Source organism: Candidozyma pseudohaemuli (assembly GCF_003013735.1).
Source record: "Candidozyma pseudohaemuli strain B12108 chromosome Unknown scaffold00001, whole genome shotgun sequence".
Lineage (NCBI taxonomy): Eukaryota > Fungi > Ascomycota > Pichiomycetes > Serinales > Metschnikowiaceae > Candidozyma > Candidozyma pseudohaemuli.
The window spans coordinates 162,752-176,060 of NW_020194435.1; the positions used below are offsets into that span (position 1 = coordinate 162,752).

General features: G+C 46.7%; 7 protein-coding genes across 7 annotated transcripts; 4 read left to right on the top strand and 3 right to left on the bottom strand.

Moving 5' to 3' along the window:
• Nucleotides 1-193: 193 nt before the first annotated feature.
• Nucleotides 194-1,438, top strand: C7M61_000071 (Golgi transport complex subunit; the record flags this gene model as incomplete). The annotated part of the gene is made up of 1 exon (XM_024855532.1): nucleotides 194-1,438. One exon carries the CDS (start codon nucleotides 194-196, stop codon nucleotides 1,436-1,438), a length of 1,245 nt encoding a protein of 414 aa, XP_024715131.1.
• Nucleotides 1,439-1,504: 66 nt separating this feature from the next.
• Nucleotides 1,505-4,919, bottom strand: C7M61_000072 (translocase; the record flags this gene model as incomplete). Its single annotated transcript, XM_024855533.1, has 2 exons — nucleotides 1,505-1,510; nucleotides 1,536-4,919. 2 exons carry the CDS (start codon nucleotides 4,917-4,919, stop codon nucleotides 1,505-1,507), a joined length of 3,390 nt encoding a protein of 1,129 aa, XP_024715132.1.
• A 218-nt stretch (nucleotides 4,920-5,137) lies between these two features.
• SEC72 (Sec63 complex subunit) lies at nucleotides 5,138-5,743 on the bottom strand (the record flags this gene model as incomplete). Its single annotated transcript, XM_024855534.1, has 1 exon — nucleotides 5,138-5,743. The coding sequence occupies one exon, from the start codon at nucleotides 5,741-5,743 to the stop codon at nucleotides 5,138-5,140; it is 606 nt and encodes a 201-aa protein (XP_024715133.1).
• Nucleotides 5,744-6,170: 427 nt separating this feature from the next.
• C7M61_000074 (uncharacterized protein) lies at nucleotides 6,171-7,371 on the top strand (the record flags this gene model as incomplete). The annotated part of the gene is made up of 2 exons (XM_024855535.1): nucleotides 6,171-7,123; nucleotides 7,158-7,371. 2 exons carry the CDS (start codon nucleotides 6,171-6,173, stop codon nucleotides 7,369-7,371), a joined length of 1,167 nt encoding a protein of 388 aa, XP_024715134.1.
• Nucleotides 7,372-7,692: 321 nt separating this feature from the next.
• HIS5 (histidinol-phosphate transaminase) lies at nucleotides 7,693-8,892 on the top strand (the record flags this gene model as incomplete). Its single annotated transcript, XM_024855536.1, has 1 exon — nucleotides 7,693-8,892. The coding sequence occupies one exon, from the start codon at nucleotides 7,693-7,695 to the stop codon at nucleotides 8,890-8,892; it is 1,200 nt and encodes a 399-aa protein (XP_024715135.1).
• Nucleotides 8,893-9,000: 108 nt separating this feature from the next.
• Nucleotides 9,001-9,729, top strand: C7M61_000076 (mitochondrial 37S ribosomal protein uS17m; the record flags this gene model as incomplete). The annotated part of the gene is made up of 1 exon (XM_024855537.1): nucleotides 9,001-9,729. The coding sequence occupies one exon, from the start codon at nucleotides 9,001-9,003 to the stop codon at nucleotides 9,727-9,729; it is 729 nt and encodes a 242-aa protein (XP_024715136.1).
• A 931-nt stretch (nucleotides 9,730-10,660) lies between these two features.
• C7M61_000077 (uncharacterized protein) lies at nucleotides 10,661-12,146 on the bottom strand (the record flags this gene model as incomplete). The annotated part of the gene is made up of 2 exons (XM_024855538.1): nucleotides 10,661-10,676; nucleotides 11,020-12,146. 2 exons carry the CDS (start codon nucleotides 12,144-12,146, stop codon nucleotides 10,661-10,663), a joined length of 1,143 nt encoding a protein of 380 aa, XP_024715137.1.
• Nucleotides 12,147-13,309: the final 1,163 nt, after the last annotated feature.

Here is a 13,309-nt window from a genome sequence, read left to right on the forward strand (position 1 = left end):
ACGTTCTACGTTTCGTCAATTCCACCATAAGTCGCCAAAACTTACTTTTCAAAACATCTATATTACTTCGAATCTTAAGATCTTGAATCCCTTGTTTCTCCTTTCTTTTCACTTGTGCACCCCTCCAAGTGAACCCTTCTCATTATACCACCACTATCAGCGCGCTACATCCACATACTACAATCCAAGAACCATGTCGTCGATTCTTCTCGACACCCTCAAGGATGGGCTTGATCCTGGGCTTGCGGGGATGCTTGAAAAAGACCCAGAACTCAAGAAAGATACACAGCAGTACCTTGAGGAGCTTTTGGTCAATTCAGAGCTACTATCCACTGAGATGTTCACATCTTCCACTGAGTCCAAGGGAAAGAACCTCGTGGAGGAGATTGCCGAGCTTGACCACCAGCTGCGTCAGATTGAGCTTCAGTTGGCAACTATCGCAAACGAAAACCGAGACTTGATTGTTGGTGTTTCTGAGGATGTCAAGCTTGTTCATAACACCATTGGTGAGGAATTGAACAAGAACATTGCCGCTATGAAACAGGGGTTTGAGAGTAAAATTGCTGTTGACAACAAGGCGGTCAAGAAAGTCAGTCAGGCAATCTCGGCGAACAACTCCATTTTGCATAACATGGACTCCATTCTCGATATATATGAGCTTCCCACTCTCTGTGGCCTTTGCATAATGCAAGGTAACTACCAGGAGGCATTGGAGATCCTGACACTGGTCAAGATGCTTACTGTGAAGTTCCCCAACCTGAAGACCTTCAAGCAATTACAAAGCCAGGTTGATAACGAGTTGAAGCTCATGGTGAGGGGCCTCATAAAGCTTCTCAATACGAACTTGAAGCAGTCCAACATCTTGAAAATCTTCCAGATTTTGAACAGACCACATCTTGTCACCTCTGAAGAAGATGAAAACGACCAAACGATCTCGGGTAACAAGACGCTCAAATTGATCTATCTCAACTCGAGGTTCAAGTTTATCATGAACGAGGTGGCCAGCCTTCAACCACTTTTGAAATTAAAGAAACTCACGTACCTCAAACGCTACATTGAGATCTACCGTGAGCATCTCTACAACTCGCTATCAATCTATCACGCCATCTTTCTATCAACGGGTCTAAAGTCCGACACCAACGACGACAAGCTCTTGTTGCACATGTACATAAAGAAATTGGTGTATTTGATGGTCGAAGAGCTCCGCACACATCTTCCAAAGGTCCAAGAAGGCGAAAATACTGCTGACGAGGTGGAGTTGAACAGCTTGAGGGACGGCGTCATCTTGCAAGTTATATACTTGTGCAGATCGCTCTCCAAATACGGTCTTGATTTCGAGAGTCTCATCACTTGGGAGCTTTGTGTCAAGGAGCCTTCACTTATAGCGCAAGAGGACTGGGCCAGGAATTTGTCCAAGTTGAAGAAGTTTAAGTCCTGACTGGGCCCATGTTGTTCAAGCCGAACAAGTAACCCAACTCCTGTCTTCCAAGAGCGCTGCTCTTCTTCAATTCTGTACTGTCGAGTGCCGAATTCACGAGCTCCTTCTTTCTATCCTGCAAGTTGACGATTCTGTCCTCCACTGTGTCTGTCACAAGCAACTTATAGACGTTAACAGGTCGCTGTTGACCAAAACGATGGGCTCTGTCCATGGCCTGATCTTCCACAAAAGGATTCCAGAAGGGGTCCATGATAATGACGTGCGACGCACAGGTCAAGGTCAAACCGACATTACCGGCCTTAAGTGATATAAGTAAGACTCTTTCGCTCCCTTGATAAAACCGTTTGATCGTCGAATTCTTTAAATCAATGTTCATAGTTCCATCATAGCGCAAGTGTTCAATTTGGCTGTCTTGGAGAGCTTTCGCCAAGAGATCAAAAGTTCCAGTGAAGTGAGAAAACACAATAATTTTCTCATCGTCAGAAGATTTCACCACGTCTCGTATAAGATCGAGCGTCTTTTGAAGCTTCGCTGACAAGGTAAAGCCACCATTGTCATGTATAATCTTATTAATCTTCTCGGTCGTTGAAGTCTTCTTCGCCTTCCCCAGGCCGTACTGTGCTTTCAAGTCGTCGAAGCTGAGATTTTCGTTGACGATTTGGTCATAAATTTTATAGCTCACCAAAGACTTCTCAGAGACGGGTTGCCGGCAAATCGTACATGCCACTGTACCATCGTCATTAGGGTCTTGCTCAAAGAAATTGCCAACACAGCCATCACAAATCATGTGTCCACACGGATGTAGTAGAACAATTGCCGTTTCGTCGACAACGTCAAGACACATAGGACAAGTCAACTGTGTGCTGCCTTCATCAAAATCGTCAAGATCAACAGGCATTACTCTATCACTCTTTCTCAAATCTTCTGCGATCCTATGTCTCACATGTTCGGGGAAGTTCTGGGAAAGGGCATACATTGTCTTCCAATTTTGAACTCCGCCATACCCTTCCTTATTCTCCGCTGCATTCAACTCTCCAACTTGAACTAGGATTTCGTGGATGCACATCTGTCTCAACCTCAAAAGCAATGTAAGAATGTTGCTGTGTGAGTTCTTGTGTTTCGAGTTGAGAAGCCTTTCGGCCTTCTTCTGAATTCCAGACTCGAGGTCCTTGTACTCCTTAGCCTCCTCTGCATCCATACTGATGACAACCTTTTTGACTGTTTTCTTGGGCAATACCATGAGAGGCTTACCATCGACTTTGGAATCCTTCGTCCGGCGAAGCATAATTGCCAGAAGAATTGCTCTCAACTTCTTCATTGAAACGTTTCTGTCGTACTCATCAGCCTCATTTGCATTAGACCGCATTGGCACTGAGATATCACGTTTGAATTTCACTTCGTCATTGTAGGGTCTTGTTCTAAGGAATCGAAGAATGGGGTATAATTCGTCCACACTGTTCTGCATTGGCGTACCCGTCAAGCAGAGACGATGCTTCGATTTGACAAGAGCTGTGGCCTTAGAAGTTTGCGACACCTTATTCTTGATATACTGCGCTTCATCAAGAACCACTCTATAAAATCTTGCGTCCCGAGAGAAAAATGGAGAAGCATAAACTGTACCACCCAGGTTAGCATCTGGAATGACGTTCTGGCCGTGGGATAACATGGCTTCCTCCAAAACTTGAGCATAGTGCTGCTTGAACTCAGACGCTAGAGTTGTGTAAGACACCAAAACAACGTCATACCTTTGCATTTTTCTGAATGTGTTGATTTTCTTTTTGTCAGTACCGTGGAAAAAGGCAACTTTCTGTTTGTGTTCCATGTTAATCTTAGCTCTGAGTTCAGCGTTCCACTGTCGTAAAAGGGAAACAGGCCCCACGATAAGAGTGGTTTTCCTGTCCTCATCCTCTCCCTTTGGTGGGTTCGCCATCAAAAGTGCGATGGTCTGAACTGTTTTTCCAAGACCCATATCGTCCGCAAGAATGCTACCTTGTTCTTCCTTCTCACGTTTAAGAAGCCAGTGTAATCCACGTCTCTGATGATCTAACAATTGTACACTTAGTTCCGAAGGTGTCAGTGCCATGCCCTCGATCTTCTCCTCATTACCCACGTCTTTCAAAAGCTCCTGAAGATGAACAGTGTCCTCGTAAACGTTCTGAGTTTGAACATCTGGTCTATAACCTGGCAAATGTGGCGCATGGTAATTAGGCGGCGCGTTAGATGGGGGCACAGAGTAGTTGAAGAAGGATCCCTGGGGACCTTGACTTGGATGCTGGCGGGTATTGATGTACATCGTTCTTCTCTTGTAGCCCATGACATCAAGCAAGATGTTCTTGTACCGTCTGATCTTCTTTGCCCGCTCGATCGCAGTGTTTGCCTCCTGAAGCGACGAGTTGATTTCTCTAATCAAGTCTGCTCTGCGTTCGGTATCATCCAACGAGAGTGCCGCCATACTATTTCTAGCTTCACTCATGTTCCTCAAATACGAGTCTCTTATATTCTTGAACCTCGACATCTGAGCATCCAAGCTCATGGAGTGTGCTTCTAGCTGAGGCATTTGCTGAGCAAGGAAGTACTCTGCAGCTTTGGCGTCTTGTTGTGCTTCTAGGGGATCCAGCGAGTATACCTGAGGAGTGAATTGTTGCACCAGCGGCACTGGCTGGTTGAATGAGGTATTGGCAAGAGCAGTTTGGTAGGCCAGGTTCAAGTCGTTAGGTCGCTGTACTGGGGGCTGTTCAAATGTCGTGGTCTTGAACTTACCCATCTTTTCTGCTTCTTCCTTACTGAGGACTGCAATTTCGTCGTCGGAGTCCTCCATGCTATTATCCTCAACTTCAGCCGGTGGAGGGTTGGAGATGTGATTCTGTTCTAGGTTAGGGGTGGGCTGTACACCATTAAACTGCTGTAAACTGGGCACCAGCGGCTCCGTCCGCTCTTGTTCTATATTATGTGATCCGCCATTTTGCTGGTTTTGCTCGGCTTGTTTCAAAAGAGGGGAGCTGCCCACGCTGGGCGTTGGAACTCTATCATGGAAGACAGGCGAGGGATTCTGAACTGGAGATTCCTTCTCACCTGAATAATCAGCACCTGCCACTGACAGATCACCTTCTTCGTCACTGGATAAAATGACAATAACAGAGTCTGTGTCCAGCTCAAGCGCCACCTGATGTCTATGTGGGTTGAAGTACTTTGACTTCCTCTCTTCCCCTGAGGACTCTCCACTTGCATAACCTCCTACTGGAGCCTCACGGGTATCAGGTTCTTTTCTTTTGGTTCCTCTTGTCTCTAGAGCACTATCATCATGGCTTTTGCCGTCATTATCGTATTGACTAAGCAGCTCCCACCATTTAGTAGGCTCCTGAGAAGTGGTGCTGATCTGACGAGGTATGCTGTTATTCTCCGGTAGCGTTTCGGGAAAGTTTTCATTGTTGTTCTCGTCGTCCGAAGACACCACGATCACGTCGGTGGAACGAACCAGCATTGTCGTGAACCAGGGCTATTTGGTCCTGTTTATGTGAGTTGTTTATATGATGTGGTGCGAATCGAGATAAGCTCGACTACATGAAAAATATAGGGAGTTCTATTGTACACGGCGGAAAATAGTAGAAAATTACCTCGCCCAGCATCCATAGGGTCATCTTACGTGAAGACCTTGCGTGGGCCATTCTCTTGCCAGATTAAGGGGCGGTTTGATGCAGATCAAAGGTAGTCGCCATTCTCCTCGAGAATCTTGTCCAAGCAGATGTCCAACTCAGTGATGAGCCTGTCGTTGTCTTCGTCGAATGCAAGGCCACGCTGGTAGTCCGCTCTGGCGTCCTCGTAGTTGCCCAAGAAGTAGTTGGCCACGCCTCTACGCAAAAAGTTCTCTGGAGTGGTCATCATCATGCCAATCAACATGTCAGCGTCGTTGAAAGCCTTCAAGTACTCCTTGCACTTGAGGTAGGCGTCAGCTCTGCTCATCAAGAGGAGACTGAGCTCCTGCAAAGTGGCCAGGAACACCTCGAACTTGTTTCTTCTGTTGATCACCTCAATGGCGATGGTGAACTGCTTGGCCAGGTCCACGAACTTCTCCTGCTTGAAGCTCTGGACACCGCCTTCGTAAAGCTTTTTGATCATTTTGGACAAATCCTTGTTGAAGGACTCTCCGGTGGGTTTTGGAGGATATGGGTCGTTTATGCCAATAAGCTCGGTTGTGAGCGTGCTGAGCTGTTCAAGCTCGAGGTTGAGGGCAGGTGTGACCTCCTCAGGTTCCTCTGCAAACACAACCCCCTTGGTTTTAGGGTCATATCTAATATCGAACTCCATGGTGTAGTTGATAGTGGAGCTTTTCGACAGGTGTAGGTGAGCACCTGGTGCACGGGTGCACAATTGTCCCCAGCCTAGTAATGAAGGAGAACGGTCAAGGTCAAAATCAGCATAGGGATGGTTTAGTGTCGTTTAGATATCAAAAATGACCAAAGTAAGCGAATTCTTCAAAAACTAGTCCATTGGGGGCGCAAATGTACGATATTTCCGAAAGTAGTTAGAAGGTCCTCCCCAGCCTGGTATGTATCAAAGGAAGCCGATTAACATACTATCGACGTGTAGCGATGAAACTATGCATTTTTCAGATGAAAGCATTTCCATGCCATTTTCACTTTGCAATGTATCTCAAAGTGTACATTGGCTCATTTGGATACTACCCTGCGAAGTGCTCTTTTTGCAACCATTTCTCTTCTGTTCACAATCCCCAATGGCAGCAGTGGTTCAGCCACCCTTGAACCTAATAGACCCTGGATCAACAGAAAGCCTTCTGGCGCTGTCGCTAGCCCATTTGGTGAAGTTTTTTGAATCCTACGAACTCAAAGATGATGGGGAGCTTCCTACGGATCTCCACCCAAAGAGCGATCACGAACTGGACAAGGAAGAGGATACAGACAAGGAGGATCTGGAAAGTGTGGCGTCCACTTTGCCCAAGCCGTTGCCGAAAGGCAAGATCAAGGGAGAGGACGAGTCCAAAACCGAAAGGACCCACTGGTTCAGAAGAGTCGTAACCATGAGGTTTGGAACATGGTCAGAGAGAAAAGCCACCACGAAAGTCACCCCCGATGACATTTTTGACCAAAACGAGCCTCAATCGGAAACTGCTTTTGGAAAGGAAGACTCCCATGAATCCCCCAATAGTGTCCCAAAAGCATCCAACGCAGCCACTCTTCCTCAAAAGCTCAGCAACTTCAGACCCTCCAGGTCTCGATCGCTCACTAGCAGAAGTCTCGCTGCTCTTTTCATCCGCAGCCAAATGTCCACCGATCGGCTCGAGGCGTCTGTGTTTCTGCCCTACAATCACCAGCCCACCCTAGAGGACTTTCCTTCGATTACAGATGTCGAGGACATGTCGGCTGCCAAAATCGAGTATTCTACACTTCCGGCCGAATGGAACGGGTACAAGCACGAAGCGTTGAGGTCTTCCGATGAGGAGCTCGAGCCACGTACCAAGTGGGGTGAATGGAGAAATGCCAAAAGAAGAATGCAGATGCTTAAAGGCAAGCTCAAGCTGAGTTTAGCGCTGGGAAAGAAGCGGACCAAGGGGCTTAAGGTGAGATTTCTTTCTCCTTCTGAAGGTCTGAACAGGCTTCATAGGCCTGCTGGTGATAAGGTGGAGGAGGATGTTTTTTCGCCGTTATCGGGTAGTGATGATTTCGAGCGGTTGTTCTGAGCAGATGAGAAACCAAAAAGGGAGGCAGCGTCTTGAAAAACGAGAGATTGATATCAAGCTGAAGGAGGAATATCTCAAGGCCGCTGAGGCAAAATTGACGGCTAGACAACTTGAGCAGGCGGCAACAGATACAAAAAGCCCTCTCGAAGAGATAAAGGCCAAGCTCCGAGAAAACGAGACTGACATGAAGAAGTTTCGAGAGATTGCCAATACGGTCAATCGATTTTTAGATCGTTGAAATTGAATCTACAATTGCCTTGAATTATTATTTCTTCCCTGTTTCCACGATCTCTGTATGTTGCTCGATTCCTGTCATTATCCAGGGTCCTGTCCGATCAGCCTTGCCTTATCTACCGCATATGTAGACCCCCGTCTAAAATCCAAAAATCCACAAATCCACAAAACCGCCAATCATAAATGAAACTCACTTTTGAAATTCAACAAAAAATCTTCTCCCAATTCATCATCGACCAGTGCACCATCAACAGCACCTCCCTCCCTTGGCGCCTGACTCATAGATTTCGCAGCCATTTTTTCGCGATAACCACTTATCACCACCATGTCTTTCAACCTCGAAACACTCATTCGCCCCAACATCCGCACCTTGGAGCCCTACAGATGTGCACGTGACGACTTCAAGGAGGGCATCTTGTTGGACGCCAACGAAAACACCCACGGCCCGGCCCTCAGCAACATCTCCTCCTGGGAACTGGCCTTGGAGCTCAACAGATACCCCGATCCTCACCAGTTGGAGTTGAAGCAGCAGATCGCCAATTTCAGAAACTCGGCCCCCAATCAGCTCGTGGAGAGCTCCACCAGGAAAATCGACGCCGACAACCTCTGTCTCGGTGTGGGTTCAGATGAGAGCATAGACATGTTGTTGAGGTGCGTTTGCACGCCTGGTAAGGACAAGCTTTTGGTGTGTCCGCCCACGTACGGAATGTACCTGATTTGCGCCACCGTCAATGACGTGGAGATGGTCACGGTGCCATTGACGACGCCCGACTTCCAGATCGACGTGGAGGCCATTTTGGCGAAATTGTCCGCAGACCCTTCCATCAAGCTCATCTACATAACGTCGCCAGGTAATCCGACCGCCAAGCTCATCGACTGCAAGTTGATTGTGGATTTGCTTAAAAGAGCACAGGAATCGTGGAACGGGTTGGTGGTGGTGGACGAGGCCTACATTGATTTCGTTGACCCGACTGCTCCAAACACCTCCCAGTCTGTATCCACCTTGGTGAACCAGTTCCCCAACTTGGTGGTTCTCCAGACGCTTTCCAAGTCTTTTGGTCTTGCGGGTGTCAGACTTGGTATCACGTTTGCAACCGCTGGCCTCTCCCGCTTCCTCAATGCCATGAAGTATCCTTACAACATTCTGTCCTTGACCTCCGCAGTAGCAGTGCGGTCTACTCAAGCAGAAGACGGACTCAAGGTGATGCAGGGGTACGTCAAGAAAATCAAGAACGAAAGAGCAAGGCTTTTGGAGACGCTTTCGAAAATCGACGGAATCGGCAAAAACATTGGCGGCTTGGATGCCAACTTCTTGCTCATACAGATTCTCGATTCTACCGGCACCCCATCGAACGAGGTGGCTGCGAAATTGTACAATACGTTGGCGGTTGAGAACGGCGTGGTGGTGCGTTTCAGGGGCAAGGAGCTCAACTGCACCGGCGCCTTGAGGTTGTCAATCGGCACGGAGGAGGAAAACGCCACCTTGGTGGAGAAAATCACCCTGGTTCTTCCCACCTTGAGGTGAGCTCACCTTAGGTGAACTACGGGTATGTAGATATTTATGGTTCGCGCACGCCGCAGTGTAGATAGATTTTTTCAGCTCAGGTACTCCAACCTACACCAAGTGAAAACCATGGCCAGGCAGAATTTCGTGGGATTGGTCGTGTCCCAAGGTAAAATGAGCAAGACCGTGAAGGTCCGTGTTCAGGCCAAGGGTTACGATAAGAGGGTCCACAAGGAGGTGCTCAAAAGAAAGGACTACCTCGTCCACGACGAGGGAGATCTCTGCAAAGAAGGCGATATCGTCAGAATCGAGTCTATTCCCAAAATGACCGAAAGAAAGTATTTCGCCATTGCGGAAATCAAGATCAATAAGGGTCAGCAGTTCGCCAAGTACCAGGAGTTGGCCAAGAAGAAGGTGTATGCTGAGGAGCAGAAAAAGAGAGACGAGCTCAACGACAGAAGAACGTTGTTTGAGGAAGACATCAAAAAGATTGAGGATTTGAAACAGCTAGATTCCTTGACCAAGGCCTTCTCCAAGGTGCCTGAGGGCGAGAGGGAATCGTACCTCAAATCGATCGACGAAATCAAGAAAAGATACAACATCACGCTGTGGCCATCCACCGAACAAGTGGTGCCACTTTCTCTCAATAATGCTGCCAGGGACCTCAGCACGATCGACAACAGACTAGCCAATATCCACGTGATTCTTGAAAAGTTGATGAGCAGCTCGTTCGAGGGCCAAAGAAAGGAGATTTTGGAGAAGATGGGCAAAAGCACCGACTTGAAGCCACACACGGTGAAGAACATTTTGCGCAAGTGGGTTCTCGACCCCAGAAACGATGTCCCTGTGTCCCTCTAGACACCTGTAAATAGTAGCATATAATGGGAGGATTACCTGAGCTGTTGACTGTGTAGTATTCGTCTGACCGTCACATGAACTACTCATGTTGGACAAATGAAGTTAGGACAGAGCCTTGAGCTGTTACCATGGGGGACTCGATCTGACATGCAGAAACCACTGTCATGGTTGATCTACGTGTAACCACCTTTATCCCTTCGATTTTGCAGCCAGCACTACATAGAAAGGGAATAAGAGTGGTGGAAAACGGAAAAGAAATCAGCGTTTGATAAAAATGCCCAAGACTGTTCAACAAAGCCACACTGAGACCACACCAGTCAATTATATGAGGAATTCGCTTTATAAGTCTTGTTTCGGGTGGAATGGCAAGCGTTTGATTGTCATTGCACTTCTCATTTGGCAATAATCAAGTTAAATTTCCGCATCCTGCCATGTTTCCTTCCATCAACAGTGAGATACACCCATACTCTGATAATGAATTGTCGAGAATATCGGGAGCTTACTTTAGAAGGCTGTAGATCAAGGGGAATTACAGCATCAAAGGTCTCTTCTGGTAGCATAAAAGCACAGGCAGACTGACTACCAGGCACGCTCTCTTTGAACTCACTCCATCGTATCGATGGCAATTTAGTCTTCTCCAGCAACACCTTTTTGCTCTTCAAAACAGTAAACCCTGATCTTTCGATTGAAAAGAGGCATACTTCAACATACGTGAAGTTCATGCTGTAATCTTCCACTTGATTCTCGCGAGAAGCGGCTTGGAAACTTTGCGGAAGAATATAAGTGAAACTGATAATGTCAGACAACTTCATTCCTGGTTTTGCAATTGCATCAAACCCAAAAGACTTAGAAACTTTATCGTCAGGCATTACGATACGCGAAGCAAGAGGAACCTTCTCATCTCCCAATAATGCTATAATATCCAAGGCCCTTACACGTCGATGAAACTGTTCAGGGGGGATTGCTTCGACAACATTATTTCCCACCATTAGGCAACCCATTGCGTAAGGCTTTTTTGAATTACTCATATCTCCTCCAGGAACTGGATTGCTTTGTTTTTCTCCCCGCCCACATTGATATATACCACCAAAATATGCTTTGCACGCTAGCTTTGCATAATATAACCTTAGCGATTTCTTGAAATATCCAATGAAGCCGTTTGAGTCTGTCGAGTCGAGATCTAAGCAATTACTACGGGAAGATTCAATGGAAAACAAAAGGCATCCCGCTGAACCATTTCGATGGGACAGGAGCAGGTATTGATCAAAGTCACCACTGAAACTTCGCAACTGATCTTGATAATTTGCCATGTGTTTCTCTAGCGCCTCTTGACTCAAAGGAGGCGCAACATCATAGTAGATATCCCGAATTTCCTGGCCCGGACATTCTTCAAAGTTTATGCGTTCCTCTTTCTTTTCTGCTACATTCAACTCAAGGAATGTGGATGCAAGTATACCGGGGATGCTCTTGTGAACCAACTTCATCGTGATCTTCAAGCCATAGCTTCTCGTGAAACCATTAGTAAAAAAAGTGGGGCCAATCTCCGGGAGCTTGCAGTCATAGCATTCAGCTGGGACGACGACTTCTTGTTGTGCAAGACTGGCCAATTCGTTCGGACTGGTATCGCTGACTACCATTGTACGAACATCCTCAAACGAACAACCATATTTCCGCACGCTGACAAACTCCTGGAGCTCGATGCATACTTGTGAAATGTGAAAGGGCTCCATAAATCTATCGTCCGTCTTTGGATCGCCTACTAGATGGAGTGATAGTGATAGGAATTGAGGTATCGACATCCCAGGGAGTACTATGCGATGATGCAACATCTGAAGAAACCACGGTTGGTGAAGGAACTCGGCATTGAGTTCAAGAGAAACATCATCAGTGATTTTGTGAACTGAAGTCATGTCAAATTCCGAGCCTTCTCCACGGAGCAGATGAGACATTGGGAACTTCGGGCCGGGAAAGAATACCCGTTCCTTCTCCGCCACGTAAAGGCAAGTTCCTACTGCTGGATTGGGCATTTCGATGTTTGTCCAGTTGAAGGTGACATATGTGTGATAGACTTGAAACATGACCCTATTTTGCTCTGGATGGGGGCCTGCCCCGAAAGATGTCACGCCGTGTTTCTGTCGAGCATTTTCGATTATGATTTTTTGCTCAGGGTCAAAAGAAGTGGATTCTTCAGCAACTAGGCGGATTTCTGTCACCTGGTGCAACTCTCCCAAGATGGTTACACCTTTTGTTCTGAATGAATACGGGTTCTGCTCTACCACCGTGGAGAAATCCGCCTCGAAACGTTTAAAATCAGTTCCAAAACTCTTGATTTGGAAATATGTGTCCAACTTAACTGGACCCCTCTTCTCTGGGGTTTGTCTTGATGTTTTTCCGCTGAGTGCCTTGAAAAGATCCATTTTGTGTATGGTCTTCGAAACCAAAGCCAGTATTGAGTTTAGGGTTTTTTCAACGTACCCCGACGAGGGCCAAAAATGCTGCCAGAATTATATCGTGAGCAATCTTCACGGGAGATGATCAATACCTTAATTGTCCTAGTCCTGCGATGTAATGCAAGTATTCTCAATATACGGGATATATATTCAACCTTCTTATGTATTTCTCCCAGTTATCCATCTACAAATTCAGCAGAAAATACCACACGAGACCCAAGGCCATGAACACCAAGGTAAAGGCAGCAAATGATGATCCGGGAGGGTCGTTGGGAGGTGAACCATTGTGTACGCAGAAGAGTAGGTAATCGGTAAACTGTGCATTGTAGCACAGTCTATCCAATCGGCTTTGCTCTTCACAGGGTCTAGCCTCAAGATTTGCTTGGGTATTAGTGTCGTCCTCGCCCTGAGGATTGCTCCAAGTTGGGGCACGACGATCGTTTGACACTGAATCTGCACTAATCCATGCATCGAACTTATGGCTTTCCTTGAGACGATGGACCAAACATTCATCTCTCTCTTTCATTACTTCGTGGGTGTAATCCAAAAAGACTTTAGCTGCGGTACCATTACAAAAGGTATCCCTATTGCGCACGTTACAAATCTTCCCCTGGTACTTATCAGCAAGAACCAGTGGATGAAACCTGCACCAGTCTATTGTAGGCCTATAGCAGAACTCCTCGAACAGCTTCCGTGAGACCTTTTTCACGTCCTTGTAATCGCCTCTATCATAGAAGATGGCTTTCATGCAGACAATAAAAAGTGATACGACGACGCAACGAAGAAAGATCTTATAAGTCTTCCTAAACGTTTCAGAAGGCTCGTCAACTGGCGTAGCCAGCACGCTTTGCAGTGTATGGGACGACTGGAGATTAGGAACAGTACTTTCTTCGTTTGAATGTGGGTATTGATCCGGGCCGGGGTGTTGATACTCTGTTCCTGAGAAATCAACGTGGTGGTGGTGATCCATGTTCAGGAGTTGGCTATTTATGAAAGACGCCTGTTGTTTTTTTGTGTTTGGAAGTGCTGTCAACTCAAAAGTGGAGGTCGGGTAAAAAAGAAGTGGTGGGTAGAAGAGAAAGAAGTAGCCACTTTTTGCAGCTTTTATACGCGCCAAAGGGTGTGATAAA